Source organism: Hemiscyllium ocellatum, chromosome 28 (genome assembly GCF_020745735.1).
Source record: "Hemiscyllium ocellatum isolate sHemOce1 chromosome 28, sHemOce1.pat.X.cur, whole genome shotgun sequence".
NCBI classification, from domain to species: Eukaryota; Metazoa; Chordata; class Chondrichthyes; order Orectolobiformes; family Hemiscylliidae; genus Hemiscyllium; species Hemiscyllium ocellatum.
In genome coordinates this window covers 43,357,595-43,377,350 of record NC_083428.1, presented here as the reverse complement: position 1 = coordinate 43,377,350, position 19,756 = coordinate 43,357,595, and the positions used below count along the sequence as shown (strand labels likewise).

At 43.0% G+C, this 19,756-nt stretch overlaps 1 protein-coding gene across 1 annotated transcript in view; it reads right to left on the bottom strand.

Annotated features, from left to right (window-relative positions):
• Positions 1-6,344: 6,344 nt before the first annotated feature.
• The window catches only part of LOC132829030 (procathepsin L-like), a 28,702-nt gene continuing 15,290 nt past the window's right edge, over positions 6,345-19,756 (bottom strand). Inside the window, exons 7-9 of the mRNA XM_060846302.1 lie at positions 11,455-11,617; positions 9,886-9,988; positions 6,345-6,741 (exon numbers count right to left, since the gene is read on the bottom strand). Of these exons, the coding sequence (XP_060702285.1) occupies positions 6,642-6,741; positions 9,886-9,988; positions 11,455-11,617 (366 nt within the window). The 3' untranslated portion in view covers positions 6,345-6,641. The remainder of the gene's footprint in view (positions 6,742-9,885; positions 9,989-11,454; positions 11,618-19,756) is intronic.

Genomic DNA, 19,756 nt, shown 5'->3' with positions numbered 1-19,756 from the left:
TGACACACACTCCACCCTCACACACCCTCCCTCCTCACACACTCCCCCCCAGACACACTCCCCCTCACACACACTCCCCCCCACACACACTCCCCCTCCACGCACTCCCCCCTCACACACACTCCCTCCTGACACACTCCCCCCTCACACACACTCCCCCCTCACACACACTCCCCCCCACACACACTCCCCGCGCCACACACACTCCCCCCTCACACACACTCTCCCCGCGCCACACACACTCCCCCCCCACACACACTTCCCCCCCTCACACACACTCCCCCCTCACACACACTCCCTCCTCACACACTCCCCCCTCACACACACTCCCCCCTCACACACACTCCCCTCCACACACACTCCCCCCTCACACACACTCTCCCCCCTCACACACACTCTCCCCCCACACACACTCCCCCCGCCTCACACACGCTTTTCCAGCAACACACTTTTAGAAAGGTAAATAGTGACCTGGCTCTCAGGCTCGAAGCTGTAGTAGAAAAATACTGCTGGAGATGAAGACAGAGGTTGTGTAATTATAGTTTGATGAAATATAGGGTGTACATCTGAAGTTTGTTAGTTTCTCTGTCCTTGAGCAACATTAGGAACAAAGTGCACTGTGCTTAGCTTTATCTTGAATTATTGTATTCAACATTGTTTGAGTGTGGGATGTAATCTAAGTAAATCAAGCAAAGTTGTTGGTATCATTGCATAAATATAGACTGACAGTTTAGCTCGGGAGCCTGTTTGTGAATTCTTGAAAAATAAAGCTTCTTGACACAAGACTCCAAGTCGCAGACTAAGTAATTTCCTCAACAAGGTGTGAATGGCAGAGGGAGGGTATACAAGTTGATAATGTGACAAGATGTGACGAAAAGAAAGGAAACAAGGTTTTTGTCAGAAAGATTGTTTAACAGAAGATAATTGCAGATGGAAGTATGTCGTAGAGTGAATGTCTCCAGGAAAGGGATAATAATTACAGTCATAAAGTTTTAGAGATGTACAGCACGGAAACAGACCCTTCAGTCCAACTTGTCCAGGCTGATCTGATGTCCTAAACTAATCTAGTCCCATTTGCCATCACTTGACCCATATCCCTCTAAACCCTTCCTATTCAGATGTCTTTGAAATGCTGTAATTGTACCAGCCTCCACCACTTCCTCTGGCAATTCATTCCATACACGCACCACCTTCTGTGTGAAAATGTTGCCCCTTAGGTCCCTTTTAAATCTTTTCCCTCTCACCCTAAACCTATGCCCTCTAGGTCTGGACTCCCCTATCCCAGGGAAAACTCCTTACCTATTTACCCTATCCATGCCCATCATGATTTTATAAACTGTTGCTGACTGGGCCAGCGTTCATTGGTTATACCCCACTGCCATTGAGAAGGTGGTTGTGAGTTGCCTTCTTGAATGCTGAAGTATATGTATGGTGATAGACCCACAGAGATGGGAGCAAAAAGAGTTGATACCAATATACTGTATACATAATATATTTTATATATATATATGTGTGTGTGTGTGTGTGTGTGTGTGTGTGTATGTGTATGTATGTATGTATGTATGTGTATGTATGTATGTATAACAAGGCACAGTATAAATCAGGAAATTGAAGATGGTGATTATGTGGGATATATAGGGATTTTAGGTGACTTCAATTTGCATATAAACTGATTTAATCCATGTTGTGGAGAATGAACTCTGAGACTGTGTCTGAGATGGGTTCTTAGAGCAAAACTTTGAGACAACAACTGGATTAGATTACTTACAGTGTGGAAACAGGCCTTTCAACCCAACAGGTCCACACTGACCTGCCGAAGCGCAACCCACCCAGACCTATTCCCCTATTACCCCTTCACCTAACACTACGGGAAATTTAGCATGGCCAATTCACCTAACCTGCACATTTTTGGACTTATTTTGGATTTGAGCTTATGTAATGAGAGATGGCTAATTGTTATTATTGCTTTAAAGGAGTCTTTGGGAAATAGTGACCATAATATGATCTAATTTCACACTAAGTTTGACTTTATTTTAGTCCATTCTAAAATAAGGATCTTAGATCTGAAGAAAGGGATTTACAAAGGAATGAGGGGTAACTTGGCTGTATTGGTTGCAAAAATATATTAATATGGATGGTACACAAACAAAAGCCATGATCCACAGCTGGTATGTATTCCTCCAAGGCACAAACACCCAAAGGAAAACACCAAGAACTGCAGATACTGCAATCTGAAACAAAAACAGAAATTACAGGTGAAACTCAACAGATCTGGCTGCATCTGTGCGAAGAAAGCAGAGTTAATGTATCAAGTCTGGTGATTCTTCACCAGTCCAAGAACTGGGGTTGATTTCTCCTTGCATCTCTTGAATAAATGATCATAAAAACCAAGACCACACATCTTACCTTATGAGCTGCTGCATGTAAACTAGACATCGATAGTTCTCAACACAGAAGACAGTGAGGTATGGGTCAATACCTCAGCACTTGCTCTGGAAGACCACCATAATGAACACTAATCACCAAATTTCAAGGGACTTCATCATCAAACAGGCATCGATTTTTCAACTGGTGAGGAAACTAGTGTGGCACCCTGGTCTGTGGTCATTGGTATCCAGAGTGATTCAGCCATTAAGAGTCTTTGTGGTATATTTCCCATCTACTTCCAAGATGTTTCTATACTTCCATATTGTGCCTTGGGCAACTGTCATTGTAACGTTGCAGGAAGGACACGGTGTGCTCAGGGACATGCAAGCAGTTCATGGGCTGGTCCAGGCTGCATTGCTGCTCTTTCGCTTGCTGTCATAACACTGATTAACTTTGAATCTACCCAGATGCTCGCAGCATCCCTGCCTCACATCAACTTGTCTTGTCCTTATTGTGCTTCTCCCCTCAGCCAGGGATACTAGAATCACAATATTGCTGCAGTGCCTGTCCATTTAGTGCGGACACAAAGGGACAGGTCTTATCATCAATAATGGACATGGAGGGACAGAAATCAGTCAGGGGCTCCAATCCAGCTGTCCCTTCTGAGATTTGCTTGTAGTGGGTGAGGAACTGTGATTAAACCAGTGGCAAGACTGGGGAAGGGATATGGAGGGAAGGTTCCAGGCAGTATTTGGCTTCACCAGTTTGGAAAATCAATGCCTGTTTGATCACCGTCTTCTACCAAGGCTGAAAAGCAGCAACTAAAGCTCTGTGGCCATATTTAAGAATATCCTCATTACCTTTCAGACACATTGACCTTCCCAGTATGAGTTGGAAATTTCAATTTATATTGCGGTATTGTACAATATGTACATGTATCGTCCTATAGTAAAGTGAGGTCATTTGGGGACCATGACCACCATTTACCTACAATGATATGTTGCTCACCGGAGAACCCATCAAACACAAGCCTGCAAACAGAGCCAGTGAGAATTCCCAATAATCTGAATTATTCAAATCACTTGTTTTGATATATCATTTCCTCAACTTTATTGAAATATTCCAAACGTTTCAAAATGTCAGGTATGCAAAGATGTTTCTTGTCAAAGATTTTCAAATGACCAGAACTCTCAGAATAGAAATGTTCATTTCTGTCAATATTAGATTTCATTTGGATACAGAACTGGCTTGAAGGTAGAAGACAGAGGGTGGTGTTGGAGGGATGCTTTTCTGACTGGAGGCCTGTGACCAGTGGAGTGCCACAAGGATCAGTGCTAGGTCCACTGCTTTTTGTCATTTATATAAATTATTTGGATGTCAACAAAGGAGATATAGTTAGTAAGTTTGCAGATGACACCAAAATTGGAGGTGTAGTGGACAGTGAAGGTTACCTCAGAGAACATTGGAATCTTGATCAGATGGGCCAATGGGCTTAGGAGTGGCAGATGGAGTTTAATTTAGATAAATGTGAGGTGTTGCATTTTGGGAAAGCAAATCAGGGCAGGACTTATACACTTAATGGGAAGGTCTTGGGCAGTGTTGCTGAACAAAGAGACCTTGGAGTGCATGTTCATCGTTCCTTGAAAGTAGAGTTGCAGGTGCATAGGATAGTGAAGAAAGAATTTGGTCAGAGTATTGAATGTAGGAGTTGGGAAGACATGTTGGGGTTGTAGAGGGCATTGGTTAAGCCACTTTTGGAATTTTGTATGCAGTTCTTGTCTCCTTCCGATTGGAAGGATGTTGTGAAACAGAAAGGGTTGAGAAAAGATTTGTAAGGATGTTGCCAGGGTTGGTGGGTTTGAGCTATAGGGGGAGGCTGAATAGGCTGGGGCTGTTTTCTCTGGAGCATCAGAGGCTGAGGGGTGACCTTATAGAGGTTTACAAAATCGTAAGGGGCATGAATAGGATAAACAGACAAGGTCTTTTTCCTGAGGTGAGTTAGTCCAGAAGTAGAGGGCACAGGTTTAGGGTGAGTGGGGAAAGATATAAAAGGGAGCTAAGGGGCAATCTTTTCTTGCAGGGTGTGGTGCTTGTATGGAATGAGCTGCCAGAGGAAGTGGTGGAGGCTGGTACAATTGCAACATTTAAAAGGCATTTGGCTGAGTATATGAATAGGAAGGGTTTGAAGGGATATGAGCTAAATGCTGGCACACGGGACTAGATAAGGATATCTGGTCAGCATGGATAAGTAAGACCGAAGGACCTGTTTCCGTGCTGTACATCTCTATGACTGTATGACTCTATTTCAGGAATATCGTCATATTTTGGAAAACAAGCCGCAGCTTTTGCATGACATAAAATTCTGCAGCACTTCCAAATTTTCTCAAATTCTTCCAAAACATTTACTTCTTGTACAACACAATTTTGAGTCTGAGACATTTATGAACAGTACCCTTTTTTCATCAATGACTTACTTTGAATGTAAGGTGCATTCCCATTGTAAGAATCAGAAAATCTTTCTGAGAATCCTCTCCAATCATGAATGGAAACATCTTTAATTTCACTGGATTGTGACTTGTGTAAGATTGTGGCATTTTCTCTTTTGTTGAATATATAATGGATCTTCAAAGCCCAAACCTGGTCACTTTGTAGTCATGTTTTTGGAATTGCAATGAAATCAGAGCTATTTACCACACAGTTGAGAATTTGTTATCATACCACACATTGAAATACTTCTTTCATTATAGCAGTCCCCAGTTTATATGACTGATCAAATCATAACCTTCATACTGAACACAGTATTGTTGGAATTGGAATATGTTTAGCAGTTATGTTTGTTTCTCACAGAGAAATATAATTTTGGGAAAGCAAATCTTTGCAGGATTTATACATTTAATAGTAAGGTCCGAGGGAGTGTTGCTGAACAAAGAGACCTTGGAATGCAGATTCATAGTTCCTTGAAAGTGGAGTCGCAGGTAGATAGGATAGTGAAGAAGGCATTTGGTATGCTTTCCTTTATTGGTCAGAGCATTGAGTACTGGAGTTGAGAGGTCATGTTGCGGCTGTACAGGATGTTGGAATATTGCATTCAGTGTGGTCTCCTTTCTCTCGGAAGGATGTTGTGAAATTTGAAAGAGTTGAGAAAAGATTTACAAGGATGCTGCCAGGATAGGAGGATTTGAGCTATAGGGAGAGATTTAATAGGCTGGCGCTGTTTTCCCTGGAGCGTCAGAGGCTGAGGGGTGACTGTTTAGAGGCCTATAAAATCATGAACGGCCTGGATAGGATAAATAGACAAAGTCGTTTCTCTGGGGTGGGAGAGTCCAGAACTAGAGGGCATAGGTTTAGGGTGAGAGGGGAATGATATAAAAGGGACCTAAGGGGTAACTTTTTCACACAGAGGGTGGTGCATTATGGAATGAGCTGCCAGAAGAAGTGGTGGAGGCTGGTATAATTATGACATTGAAAAGGCATCTGGATGGGGAAATGAATAGGAATGGTTTGGAGGGATATGAGCCAAGTGCTGGCAAATGGGACTAGATTAAGATAGGATATCTAGTCAGTGTGGATGGATTGGACGGTGTTTCTGTGCTGTACATCTCTATGACTGTATAATTGTGCATTTAGGTAATTAACTATTTCTGAGAATACTATTTAAACACAGTCAGAGTCCCTTTAATTCTGTTTTTTTTAAAACATTGTCCCAACTCTGATCCTATCACTTGTGCAGGAGATTTTCTGGATTAGTACCATTTAATTAAACTGTAAATATTTAAATGGTAGTGATTAATTGTACTGTAGTCATAAAACAGCCAATTCGCATAATTTTAAGAACATCATTCCAAATTAAATTTGAAAATTCACAAAATCACAAAATCGTTGCTGTGCAGAAAGCAGCAGTGTAGTCCAATTTACCTGCTCCCATAAAGAATATTATGAAATTGAATTGAATTGAATTCAATAAAAGTCTCTCAAAGTGATTGCTTGCAGTGTTTATTATCTTGCTCGACATCAGCTGTACATACAGGTCATTGACTACATTTTCCAGCTTGCGGAGAGACATTCAGATATTACCATGATGACATGCAGCAAACACAAAATGACATTGGCTTTTATATGAAACTATAGAAGTAAGCAGAAGTTGCTATTATTCCACTTTTTCAAATTGCAGCATACAAGTAAAGTAATGGTGTTGAAAGAACGAGCATCAGCAGAAATGTTTCCAACATTCTTTCAGGTGGAGTTCAATGAAGCTCTGGTTTAACACTGTCTCCTTACACCATTGGATAAACTACATAATTGGCAATTCCACAGTTATTCCGCCGATCCTTAGCCATTTTGATGTAACCTTTGTCACCCCATGATGTTCCCCAACTGACAATAAGAAAAGAAACGTATGTGTTGAAATCAAACTTCTGTTACAGAGACAAGTTTGGAGAACTGATTCTTTTTACTCTGGGAATTATTGTGATGATTGAGAGGGATTAGATTCTATAGAAATACGTGTGTATTTGAGCCAGATAACTGAATCAAACTAGACTATTACAGTAAAAGTTGTGAAATATGAAGTGAGATTAGTTGCCTGGAAGCACTTCATTGTGATATTGGACTGAACTTGCCAGTGTGCACAGAGTGTGGATTCAATACAAGCTTCTGCATGGGGTTGGGGAGGCCCTGTAAGTTGGCGTTGAGTTGATGGTGTAAGTTTCCCAATGTCTGTCTATTCTTGTAGACACACACTTATATTTTGAGGAATAGTGTGGGCGTACGCAAAACATTATCATGCTGATTATCACTACGTTTGACTGTGTCATGAACACTCCTTTTATGGTCAATAGGTTATGTAATAGGACTTGAATGTTGAGCTTCTGACTCAAACAGTGGAGGTGGGGGGGGGGGGGTCGGGAATGGGGTTGGGGGGAGTTTCCCTGTTGAGCAGCACTTGCTTATCCAAACATTCTATCCAACATGGAGAAAGTCCGCCTCACCCAATCCTGTCACCAACTCCGCCACCCCTAATATCACCCCAGTCAGGATGTCATTAACCCTTCATACTCCGATAAATGCTGTGTTTCGTGTTGGTTAAACAGATAAACAGGCTGCAGCATAGAGACAGGAAATTCACACTGTGTCAGCGTTTATACTCCACACCAGCCTGGTCACAGCCCCCTTCCTCTAACCCTGTCAACATCTCCCTAAATTCCTTTTCCCCTCAAGTGTTTATCCAGCTTCCTCTTCAATATATTTGTGCCATTAAGCTCACCCACATTTTTTGGTAACAGTTTCCCCAATATCACCCTCTTCTGAGTAAGGATGTTTATCCTGAGGTTCTGATTGGCCGTATTAATGACTCTCTTAAATGACCATGAGATTTTACACCTTGAGTGCTGCTCGAGGGGCGGACCTGCCCCTGCTCCCCATTTTCCGAGTCAGAAACGCGACATTCAAGTCCTCCCCTTTTCTATTGATCATAAAAGGAGCATTGATGACACACTTAAAACAGTTATAAGACCATAAGCTGTAGGAGGAGAATTAGGCCATTCAGCCCATCAGGTCTGCTCCGCCATTCAATCATGGCTGGCATGTTTCGCAATCCATTCACCTTCTCCCTATGAGCCTAGATCCCCTTAGGAATCAGGAACCTATCCATCTCTGTCTTAAATACACTCAATGAGTTGACCTGCGCAGCCTTCTGCAGCAACAAGTTCAAAAGATTCACCAACCTCTGGCTGAAGAAATTTGTCCTCATCTCAGTTCTAAAGTGTCATCCCTTCACTCGGAGGCTGTGTTCCTGGGTCTTAGTCTCTCCTACCAATGGAAACATCTTCTCAATGTCCACTCTATCCAGGCCTCTTAGTATCCTTGACATTTCAATTAGATCTCTCCTCATCCTTCTAAATTCCATCATGTACAAACTCAGACCATTCCACATGTGACAAGCCCTTCAGCACTGGGGTTAATCTTGCAAACCTCCGCTGAACTCCTTCCAACACCAACATATCCTTCCTTTGATATAGGGCCCAGAACTGCTCACGTTATTCCAAATATGGCCTGGCCAGAGCCTTGTACAGCTTCAGCAGTACATCCCTGCTCTTGTATTCTAGTCCTCTTGAAATGAATGCCAACACTGCATTTGTCTTTCTAACTGTCAGCTGAAAATAGTGGTCAACCTTAAGGGAATCCTGAAATAGGACTCCTAAGTCCCTTTGTGCTTCAGAATTCCAAAGTCTTTCCTGAATTAGAAAACAGTCTATGCCTCTATTCTTCCAATTAAAACACTTTACCACATTTCCTCCATCAGGCACTTTCTTGCCCAATTGCTAGAATGTCTATGTCTCTCTGCAGCCTCTCCACTTCCTGAACAGTACCTATCCCTCCAACTATTTTTGTGTCATCTGCAAACTTAGCAACAATGCCCTCAATTCCTTCATCCAAGTCGTTAATACATAATGTGAATAGTTATGGTCCCAAAAGTGACCCCTGCAAAACTGCACTAGTCACCAGCTGCCATCTGGTGACTAAGACCCCTTTATCCCTACTCTCTGCCATCTGCCAGACAGCCAATGCTCTCTCTCTATGCCTGTACCTTACCGCTTAACACCATGGACTCTTATCTTATTTAGAAGTCAAAGGTCATCTGGAAATCTAAGTATATCACGTTCACTGGCTTTCCTTTGTCTAACTTGCTTGTTACCTTCTCAAATAATTCTAACAGATTTGTCAGGCATGACTTCCCCGTAATGAAGCAGTGCTGACTTAGCCCTATTTTACTGTGCACAGGATCACAATCAGCTTGACAATGCCTTACAAATTTCCACCCTAGTCCTCAAATTAAGAGTACGTGTCCACATCAATGGACAGGCACAGTGCAACGTGCATCCACCCTGACAAGTAGAAATACTTTCTCTAACCATATTGAGACAGGGTCTTTCATGATTTTCCTAACTCTGTCAAATTGCATCTAAACATTCATTTCCTGATCTCCGGTTTGTGCAGATTTTTGAGAGAAATATTTCCTGTGCGTTCCAGTATCAAAACTTGTGAACCTTTGATACATCTCCTCCAGTGCCTGTGGTCAATATCCCCACACCTCTCTGACAATTACCTTGGACTTAGAATGTCCAAATTCAAATCCCACCCTAGGATTTGTACACTCTCAAATGAATGTTCATAACACAGTTTGAACTAATTGATAATAGGCCTGCTAATCCTCAACACACTTCTAAACTATTCCCCAAATGGAAAAAGTGCATGTGCAGTACAATAAATCACTGCTGGGAGATGCAGTTAGTGATCAGTGTGAGAACACTTTGGTGAGGTGGACAGTATAAGAGTCAGAGGAGATGACAACATTTGGGAGCGTGTTGTTAGGAGGACGCAATATCACGGGAGGGCAACTTATGCGTGAGAATTTTGGCTGATGTTTCTCTTTAACTCAGAAACACTGCAAGTAAATACAGTGCTCCTGTTACTGTCTGAACTCTGGTCAGCTGTTTGTTGTTATTATAAAATACATACCTGTTTTTAACAATCCAATATTTCCTTCCTTTCTCTCTTCCAAATCCAACCAGAAGCACTGCATGGTTTAGACGTGCATTGCAACGTCGATCATAGTAAACTCCTGTAAGGAAACACTTATCTTTAACCTCTTCAATCTGTAACATGTTTAATTATTATCCCTTTTCTAGAGCTATTCGCTCTCTGTCATGTTTCCACCTGCAATTATTTTGTGATAAACATTTGTTTTGACAAAACCCTTGTTTCCTTTCTTTTTGCCATATTTTGTCACATTATTAACTTTCTTTCCATCCCTCTGCTATCACATTTCCCCTCGAAACATCTTTTCAATCTTTCATTGTCCAATGTTCAATCTCATTGCCCTTGCTCCATGAACCCTTTTCTCATTTAATCTCCTTTCTTCCCATCTCATGCCAGAAATTTCCTTTTCTTCTATCCCACCGTCCCTCCTTCCACTTGATGAAAATCTGTCACCGCATGGGGAGGGCATTGGGAGTCAGGAACAGGCACCAATCATGGTCTCTGTCAGTATGGAATGCTAAGTGGATGCCGTATGAGTGAACTCTTTCTCTTAAACAAAGACACACACACACACACACACACACACTGGGTTAGGAAGGAGCTCCACACTGTGCTATTTCAAAGTATCATGATCATTTGCAGTTTGTTTCTGATTAATTTATCCTGGCTTCGTGTTGTGTCATGGAAGTGCCTTGGGATTTGAAGTGTTGATTAAAGCTGATTAAGTCTAAAGGGAATGGAGAAAATCTTTGTCATGATCACAAAGACTCTGTGCAGGTGACTTTCTCCCTGTTCGGGCTACAGTGGTGGCAATTCCTCTAGAGCTGCACAAGAGGAGATCAAGAAAGGAAGAGACACAGCTGCTGACATGAGATGGGGAGTAGGAGGGAAGGACTCTCAGCAGGAGGCTTCGGGATTTTCAGGAGTAGGTCTCTACCTTCCATCAAACCCAAGAACCCTGTATGTCATCTTCACAGAACTCTGCCACCTCTCGGAAACAGCCTGCACCTCAGAGTTGGCACTGCCAGTGGCTGTGAAGCTGACTGTGACTCTGATCCTTCCAGGTTGGAGCAGACATCATGTCTGACTTCTATCTCCAGTTCCCTGCCTGCTGCTGTATTGAGGAGGTGAGAGATGCTGCTTATACCAGGGGAGGACAAGAACACACAATATTGTCTAATGGCTCATGCTCAGTTTCAGGATACCTTTAAAAGAGATGCTCATGGTCTCATTACAATATAGCACACAACCTGACAGTCTAAAAGTCTCATCTCCATCTTGTCTGAGATCACTTGAAGCATGACATGTTATAAGAAGGATGATCCATTGGTTCTCTTATTCTGTCCCTATTTTAACGCCATGGTGTCTGACAGCACTGGATAGCACGGGGAGAGGGAAAACATGAACAAGGGGAAGGTGTGTGGTCACATCCATTGTAAACACTGAATGAAGTAATAAAATAAAATACATGGATGTATGACTTTTAATATCTTTAAAGAATTGTCGATAGTCCAATCGATACATTTTCCCACAGCTTCTGTTTCTTACCACGTTTGTAAAGTCTGAAGGATCTTCGGCCTGCATTAATGGCAACAGCTAGTGGTCCTATCCTTCTCACACTACGTTCTAAAGTTCTTTCATTTCTTCCAACACGCCTGTGACCCGTTACTGTGGCAGCAATAGCGTTGCGCCGAAATCTGCAGGTGCGTCGCTAAATGTTCAAGAAAATGTGAAGAGGAAACATATTTAGAGTTTCGTCAATGTACCAATGTTATCTTCCCAGCATCTTTAACAATCTCTTGGACCTTGAACATTATGGAGTAATTTGACTGTCAAAGACACAACAATGTTTAAATGAAAATGAGACATGACAATTGTGGTGACTATTGCAGAATGTGCCTCTTGTCTGTTGGTGTGAAGATTTCTGTGTGAGAGCTCCTCAATTGCCTACTCACCAATGCTGCACTTGGTGCAACTTTGGAAGCATGGGGGCAGGATGGGTGGGCTGGAGTGAGGGTATGTAATTCCTGTCTTTCAGGTATGTTTTCTTCTCGGGGGTGGGGGGTGGGGGTGGTGATGAGAAATCATTATCAGAAGAGAACCTGTGCAGTTTTGCTTGAGTGTTATAGAATCATAGAGTCACAGAGATGCGCAGCATGGAAACAAATCTTTTGGTCCATCTCATCCAAATTGAGCAGATATTCTAAATTAATCTAGTCCCATTTGCCAGAACTTGGTCCACATGCCCCTAAATTCTTCCTGTTCAGATACCCATCCTTTTCAATGTTGTAATTATACCAGCCTCCACTACTTCCTCTGGCTTCTCGTTACACACAACAGTTGCCCCTTCGGTTCCTTTTAAATCTTTCCCCTCTCATCTCAAAGTAAAAAGTGAGGTCTGCAGATGCTGGAGATCAGAGCTGAAAATATGTTGCTGGTTAAAGCACAGCAGGTTAGGCAGCATCCAAGGAACAGGAAATTCGACGTTTCAGGCCAGAGCCTGAAGAAGGGCTCTGGCCTGAAACGTCGAATTTCCTGTTCCTTGGATGCTGCCTAACCTGCTGTGCTTTAACCAGCAACACATTTTACCTCTCATCTCAAACCCAAGCCTTCCAGTTTCAGATTCCCTTTCTCTGTGGAACAGGCCTTAGCTATTTACCCTATCCATGTCCCTCATGATTTCATAAACTTGTCTAAAGTCACCCATCAGCTTTCGGCACTCCAGGGAAAACAGCCCCAGCCTATACATCCTCTCCCTATACTCAAACCCTCCAACCCTGGCAACATCCTTGTAAATCTTTTCTGAACTCTTTCAAGTTTCACAACATCCTTCTATAGCTGGGAGACAAGAATTAAACACTGTATTCTAAAAGTGGGCAGCACGGTGGCACAGTGGTTAGCACTGCTGCCTCACAGTGCTAGAGACCCGGGTTGAATTCCTGACTCAGGCGACTGACTATGTGGAGTTTGCACATTCTCCCCGTGTCTGCGTGGGTTTCCTCCAGATGCTCCAGTTTCCTCCCACAGACCAAGGATGTGCAGGTCAGGTGAATTGGCCTTGCTAAATTGCCCGTAGTGTTAGGGATAAATGTATGTATGGGTGGGTTGTGCTTCAGCGGGTCGGTGTGGACTTGTTGGGCCGAAGGGCCTGTTTCCACACTGTAAGTAATCTAATCCAAAAAAAATTTGGACATAAACAATGTCCTGTACATCTATAACACTGTGTGGCTTGGTGATTAGCACTGCTGCCTCACAGCACCAGGGGCATGGGGTTCAGTTCCAGCCTCAGGCAATTGTGTGGAGTTTGTACATTCTCTTTGTATTTGTGTGGGTTTGTTCTGTTTTCCTCCCACAGTCCAAAGATGTGCAGTTTAGGTAAATTGGTTGTGCTGAATTGCCCATGGTGTTCAGGGATGTGTAGGTTAGGTGCATTACTCAGGGAAAATGTAACAGTAATAGGGTAGGGGAACGGGTCTGGCTGGGAGGGTTGGTGTCAAATTGTTGGGCCAAATGACCTGTTTTCACACTGTAAAGATTCTATGAACATGACAACCCAACACTGACACTCAATGCATTGACAAATAAAGGCAAGTGTACCAAACGCCTTCTTCACTATCCTTTCTAACTCACTGTCCACTTTCAAGGTGCTATGAATCTGCACTGCAAGGTGTCTTTATTCAGCAACATTTACCATTAAGTACACACATCCCAGTCTGATTTGCCTTGCCAATATGCAGTACCTCACAATGTCTGAATGAAATTCCATCTGCCAATCCTTGGCCCAGCTGATCAAGGTCCCATTGTATTCTGAGATAATGGTTTTGGCTGTCCACTGTGTCACTAATTTTGGTGTCATCTGCAAACTTACTGACCATACCTCCTACATTCATTTACACAAATGACAAACAGCAGTGGACCCAGCACTGATCCTTGTGACACATCACTGGTCACAGGCCTCCAGTCTGAAAACCAACCTTCACCACCACCCTCTGTGTCCAACCTTTGAGCTAATCGTGTTTCCAAAAGGGTGGTTCTCCCTGTATTCCATGTGATCTAACCTTATTAGCCAGTCTACCATGTGGAACCTTATCAAATGCTTACTGAAGTCCATATAGACCATGTCCATGCTCTGCCTTCATTAATCCTCTTCATCACTTCTTCAAAAACACTCAATCAAATTCACAAGACGTTTCCCTACACACATAGCAATGTTAATTATCCCTAATTAGGCTTTGCTTTTCCAAATACTTGTAAATTCTGTCTCTAAGTATCTCCTCCAACAACTTGCCCACCACTGATGTCAGGCTTACCGGTCTCCAGATCCCTAGCTTTTGCTTAACACCTTTCTTAAATAACGGCACCACCAGTCTTTCGGTATCTCACCCATGGCTATTGATGATGCAAATAGTTCAGCAAGGGGCCCAGCAATCTCTTCGCAAACTTCCTACAAATTCCTTGGGTACATCTGATCAGGTCCCAGGGATTTATCCAACTTTATGCATTTTAAGATGGCGAGCACCTCCTATTATCAAATATGGACAGTTTTCAAGATATCACTGTTTACACCCACACATTCTGCAGCTTTCATACCCTTCTCTGCAGTTAAACACTGGTGCAAAATACTGACTTAATGTCTCACCCATCTCCTACAGTTCCACTATAGATGGCCTTGCTGATTTTTAATATATGTAGAATCTCTTTGCTTCTCCTTAACTCTATTTGCCAAAGCTATCTCATGTCCCCTTTTTGCTCTCCTGATTTCCCTCTTGAGTATACTCCTACTGCCTTTAAATACTCTTTTCGATATTCACTCGATCCTTGCTGTCTATCTCTGGCAGATGCTTCCTTCTTTTTCTTGATCCGAGTCTCAATTTCTCTAGTCATCCAGCATTCCCTGCACCTACCCATACCACCACACAAACAGGAAAGTAGTCTCTAGCTATCCACTCTATCTATGCATCTCAACATCTTGTACACCTCTATCAAGTCATCCGTCACCATTCTTTGGTTCAATAAGAAAAGCCCTAACTCCCTCAACATTTCTTCATAAGACATCCCCTCTAGTCCAGGCAGCATCCTGAAAAATCTCCTCTGCACCCTCTCTAAAGCTTCCACATCCTTCCTATAATGAGGCGACCAGAACTGAACATAATATTCCAAGTGTGGTCTATCCAGGACTCTAGAGAGCTGCAGCATAACCTCGCAGCTCTTAAGCCAACACGCCATAACCCTTCTTAACAATCCTGTCAACTTGGCTTGCAACTTTGAGGGATCTATGGACATGGACACCCAATATCCCTCTGTTCCTCCACACTGTCTTTAATCCTGTATTCTGCATTCAAATTCAACCTATCAAAGTGAATCACTTCTCACTTTTCCAGGTTGAACTCCATCTGCCACTTATCAGCCTGTTTCTGCAACCTGTCAATGACCTGTTGCAACCAACAACAGCCTTGCACACTGTCCACAACTCCACCAACCTTTGTGTCAGTAAACTTACGAAACCACCCTTCCACCTCCTCATCCAAGTCATTTATAAAAGTCTTGAAGAACAGAGGTCCCAGAATACCACTGGTCAACAAGCTCCAGGCTGATTACTTTCCATCAACTATCACCCTCTATCTTCTATAGCCAGCCAATTCTGTATCCAGACAGTCATATTTTCCTCTATCCCATACTCCAGTAGACAGTGAGGACACAAAGTCATTGTCAAAGGCACAGCAATCTTTTCCTTTGTTCCTGTCTTAACCTTGGATATATCCCGTCTGGCCCAGGGAACTTATCTATCCTCATGTTTTTCATAATTTCCAGCACATTCCCCTTCTTAACATCAATCAGTTTGAGGGGAGTAGTTTGTTTCATGATGTACTGAGAAACATCAAGGTCCCTCTCAGTAGTGAATACTGAAGCAGTATTCATCATGACTTGTCCTAAGTCCTCCAACTCCTGGCACAAGTTCTCTACACTATCTCTGACCGGTCCTACCCTCACTCTGACCATCCTCTTGTTCCTCACGTAATGTAGGATGCCTTAGGGTTTTCCTTAATCCTACCCGCTAGCTTTTTCATGCCCCCCATCTTGCTCTACTAAGTCCATTCTTCAGTTCCTTCCTGGCTAACTTGTAACCCTCTAAAATCATGTCTGATCTATGCCTCCTCAACCTTAAGTAAGCTTCCTTCTTCAGCTTGACTAGCTGCTCCACATCCTTTTCACACAAGGTTCTTTCAGCTTACCAGCCCTTCCTTGCCTCAGTGGGACAAACTTGTCCACCACTGTCAGCAAGTGCTTCCGAAACAACCTCCATATTTCTGTCAGGGAATTATGATCACTGAAATGCTCTTCTACTGAAAAAATTGTTCGTTGCCAAGCACAAACTCTAATATGGCCTCCCGTCTTGTCAGCCTCCGCACGTATTGAGTCAGAAACTCTTTCTGGACACACCTGACAAAAACTGCTGCACCCAAACTATTTGAACTAAGTAGATTCCAATCAATATTAGGGAAGTTAAAGTCTCCCTAAGGATCTAAAATCTGGATTTAGGCTGATGTCAGGAGTAACCATTTAATGCATGCCTATAGTAACTACAAACTGGTTCTCAATGCAAGTAACATAATAAAATGGCTTCTACTGTGTTTAAAATGTTTTTTTCACCTTGCTAAAAGCTGCATTCCTGAGCTAATTGAGCTCCCTTCACAGTATGGAATTAACTAAGCTAGATAGAACATTACTAACTATCCTAGCTAACCTTGGAGAGGCAGGTGCCGAGAAATAAAATGTGCAAAATAAAGTTGGTTCCCAGGAAATACAATTGGGTTAACCTGCTGCCCATAATGTCATAGTATTACACTTTATTGGATTTGCTCTGTAATTAAGGCTGTACTATTTCTTAAGACCCGCATAAAAATTGTCTTTGTTTCAAGCTATTTTGCGCAGTTTCTCCAAGGAAGCTTTTGACCTCTGTATTGCTGGACAACCTGTGTCTTGCTGATATTAACTAAAGTGTGAAATATTGCTGAACCAGACTGAACGGCTAGTGATAATTTGACTGTTCGCGGAACTGAGAGACCCCTCCCAGGGGTCAACCCATGACAACAACTCTGTTACTTCTGCACCTTTCCAAATTCTGCCTTCGAATCTGCTCCTCCATATCTCTGCTGCTGCTGGGGTCCTGTTGAAAGCTCTCAATAAAGTGACTGCTCTTTTTCCTGTTTCTGACTTCCACACATAGTGACTCTATAAATAAACCCTCCTTGAGAATCTCCCTTTCTGTAGCTGTGATACTATCCCTGATTAGCAATGCCATTCCCCCACCTCTTCCACCACTCTCCATATTCCTTTTGAAACATCTAAACCCTGGAACATCCAACAACCATTCCTGCCCCAGTGATATTCAAGTCTCCGTAATGGCCACTACATCATCGTTCCAAGTACTGATCCATGTTCTGAGTTTGTCACCCTTATTCCTAGTGCTTCTTGCATTAAAATAGACACACTTCAACCCATCACACTGGTTGCACCTTTGCCATATCAAGTGCCTATCCCTCCTCACAGACTCTCTGGCTCTATATCTGGCTATTTATAACCTACTTCATTATTTGATCCATAGCTCAGGTTACCAACCCCCTAACAATTTAGTTTAAACCCTCTTGAAGAGTTCTAGCAAACCTCCCGCCCAGGAGATCGGTGTCCTTCTAGTTCAGGTATAACCTGTCCTTCTTGTACTGGTCCCACCTACCCCAGAAGGTTCCCAATGATTCACATATCTGAAACCCTCCCTCCTACACCAGCTCTGCAACCATTTATTCAGATGCGCACACTCTGTTCCTAGCTTCACTAGCCCATGGCACCAGGAGCAATCCTGAGATTACTATTCAGCTCGTCCTGCCTTCCAGCTTCCAACCTAACTCCCTATATTTTCTTTTCGGGTCCTCCTCTCTTTCCCTACCTATGTCATTGATACCATGACTTCTGGCTGCTCTCCATCCCCCTTAGGAATCTTGCAGACCCGATCCAAGACATCCTTGACCCTGGCATCTGAGAGACAACATACTACCTGGGAGTCTCGCTGTAAACCACAGAAACTCTTGCATGTTCATCTCACAATTAAATCTCCTATCACTATCGCTCTCCTATTCTCCACCCTTCCCTTATGAGCCACAGAGCCGGGCTCAGTGCCAAAAACCTGGCCACTGAGGCTTTCCCCTGGTAGGTTGACCTCCCCCCCCCCCCAAACAATATCCAAAATGGTATTCTTACTGTTGAGGGCAATGACCAAAGGGGGTCCCTGCACTGTCTGCCCATTCCCTTTATCCCTCTTGATGGTCACTCAGCTACCTTTATACTGAATCTTAGGTGTGACTCTCTCCCTATAACTCCTCTTTATCACCCCCTCAGCCTCCTGAATGATCTGAAGTTTATCTATCTCCAGCTCCAGTTCCCTAATGTGGTCTGTGAGGAGCTGGAGTTGGGTGCACTTCTCACAGCGAAGACAACAGGGACACCAGTGGTGATCCTTATCTTCCACATCCTGCAAGAGGAGCATGCAACTGCCCTAGCCTCCATTCCCTCTGCTCTAAATTTCTAAAAGAGATTGAATAAATGAAGCAAAAAGTCTTACTTTACCAACCCTCCACACAAGGTCTTTTCTTTTGGCTAGACGATGAGGATGGGTGGAAGATATTACACGTATAGTGTCTTGGGTTTTGCCACAGCCTGAGTATCAGTTCACGTGCCCAGTAATTTCTGTGCTACAAATGGAGGTCACTGACTACCACTCCATCATCCTGCACTGATACAAGATCTCAGGTTAGTTTTCTACTTAAAGTCACTATCTCATTGTTCAACAGGGTCCCTGTCCTCTGATTGGCTGGAAATGGCTGCTCCTCAGGCCCTTCATCTTGGGACAGTTCTGTGGGTGTCCTGCTCAGTGCCTGAAGTGACAATTCATCCACTGAGCCTTTGTTAAAATAGATGCTCTAGTTCTTGTTAACTTTCTAACCAGTGGGTGAGACACCATCACCTCCATTAAACATGGCATTGATAAGGCTCAGAGTGAAGTGAGGCCTAATCGCCAGATCATTGACACCTGTCATAAAGAGCGCTACTTTCATTCAGTTGTTTCTTTGGCCAATCAAAGACTGGCTCTGTGGAGTGCACAGTGCGAGGTCACACAGTGAACTCAAAGTCAGCTTTGCCTGCGACCTCAGGGAAAATCAAACAGTGTTGAGACAGTCCCATAATAGTCCCAAATCTGCTGAATAAAAACACACACATAGGTGTCTTCTACAAGGACCTCCAACATGAGAGTCTGGGGGAGCTGGAGGAAGGTTTGAAGGATGCTCTGAAGAACAAATTGTGTGACATTGAGACAAAGAGTTGGGAGATGTTGCAGGAAACTGTTCGCAACCACATCCACTACAGAGAGTTAATGGTGACGTGACAAACTGTCAACAGAAAGTTTCTCCAGCAGCTGCTGGAGAAACATGATACACATATACAGCAATTTATGCAAATACTCACCTCAGAACAGATCCAAACCAAGTTGTGTCTTAATTAAACCCCAATATTCACAAAGTCAAATCAGCAAATTGCAGTTTAAATGACATTCTGAAAAATCAAACACCTGTTTTACCACAGGACCAGATCTACACAGAGATTGGCCTTAAAAATATCTTGCACATCAATTCTTAATAAATATCCCACACTCAAACAGTTTTCTTTTCGTGTAAAATCGCAGCTTATATTTGAATGACTGACCAGTCTGATGGTGCACATGGTATGATGTGGAGGTGCTTGTGTTGGCCTGGGCTGGACAAAGTCAGAAATCAAATGAGACCATGTTAATGTCTGA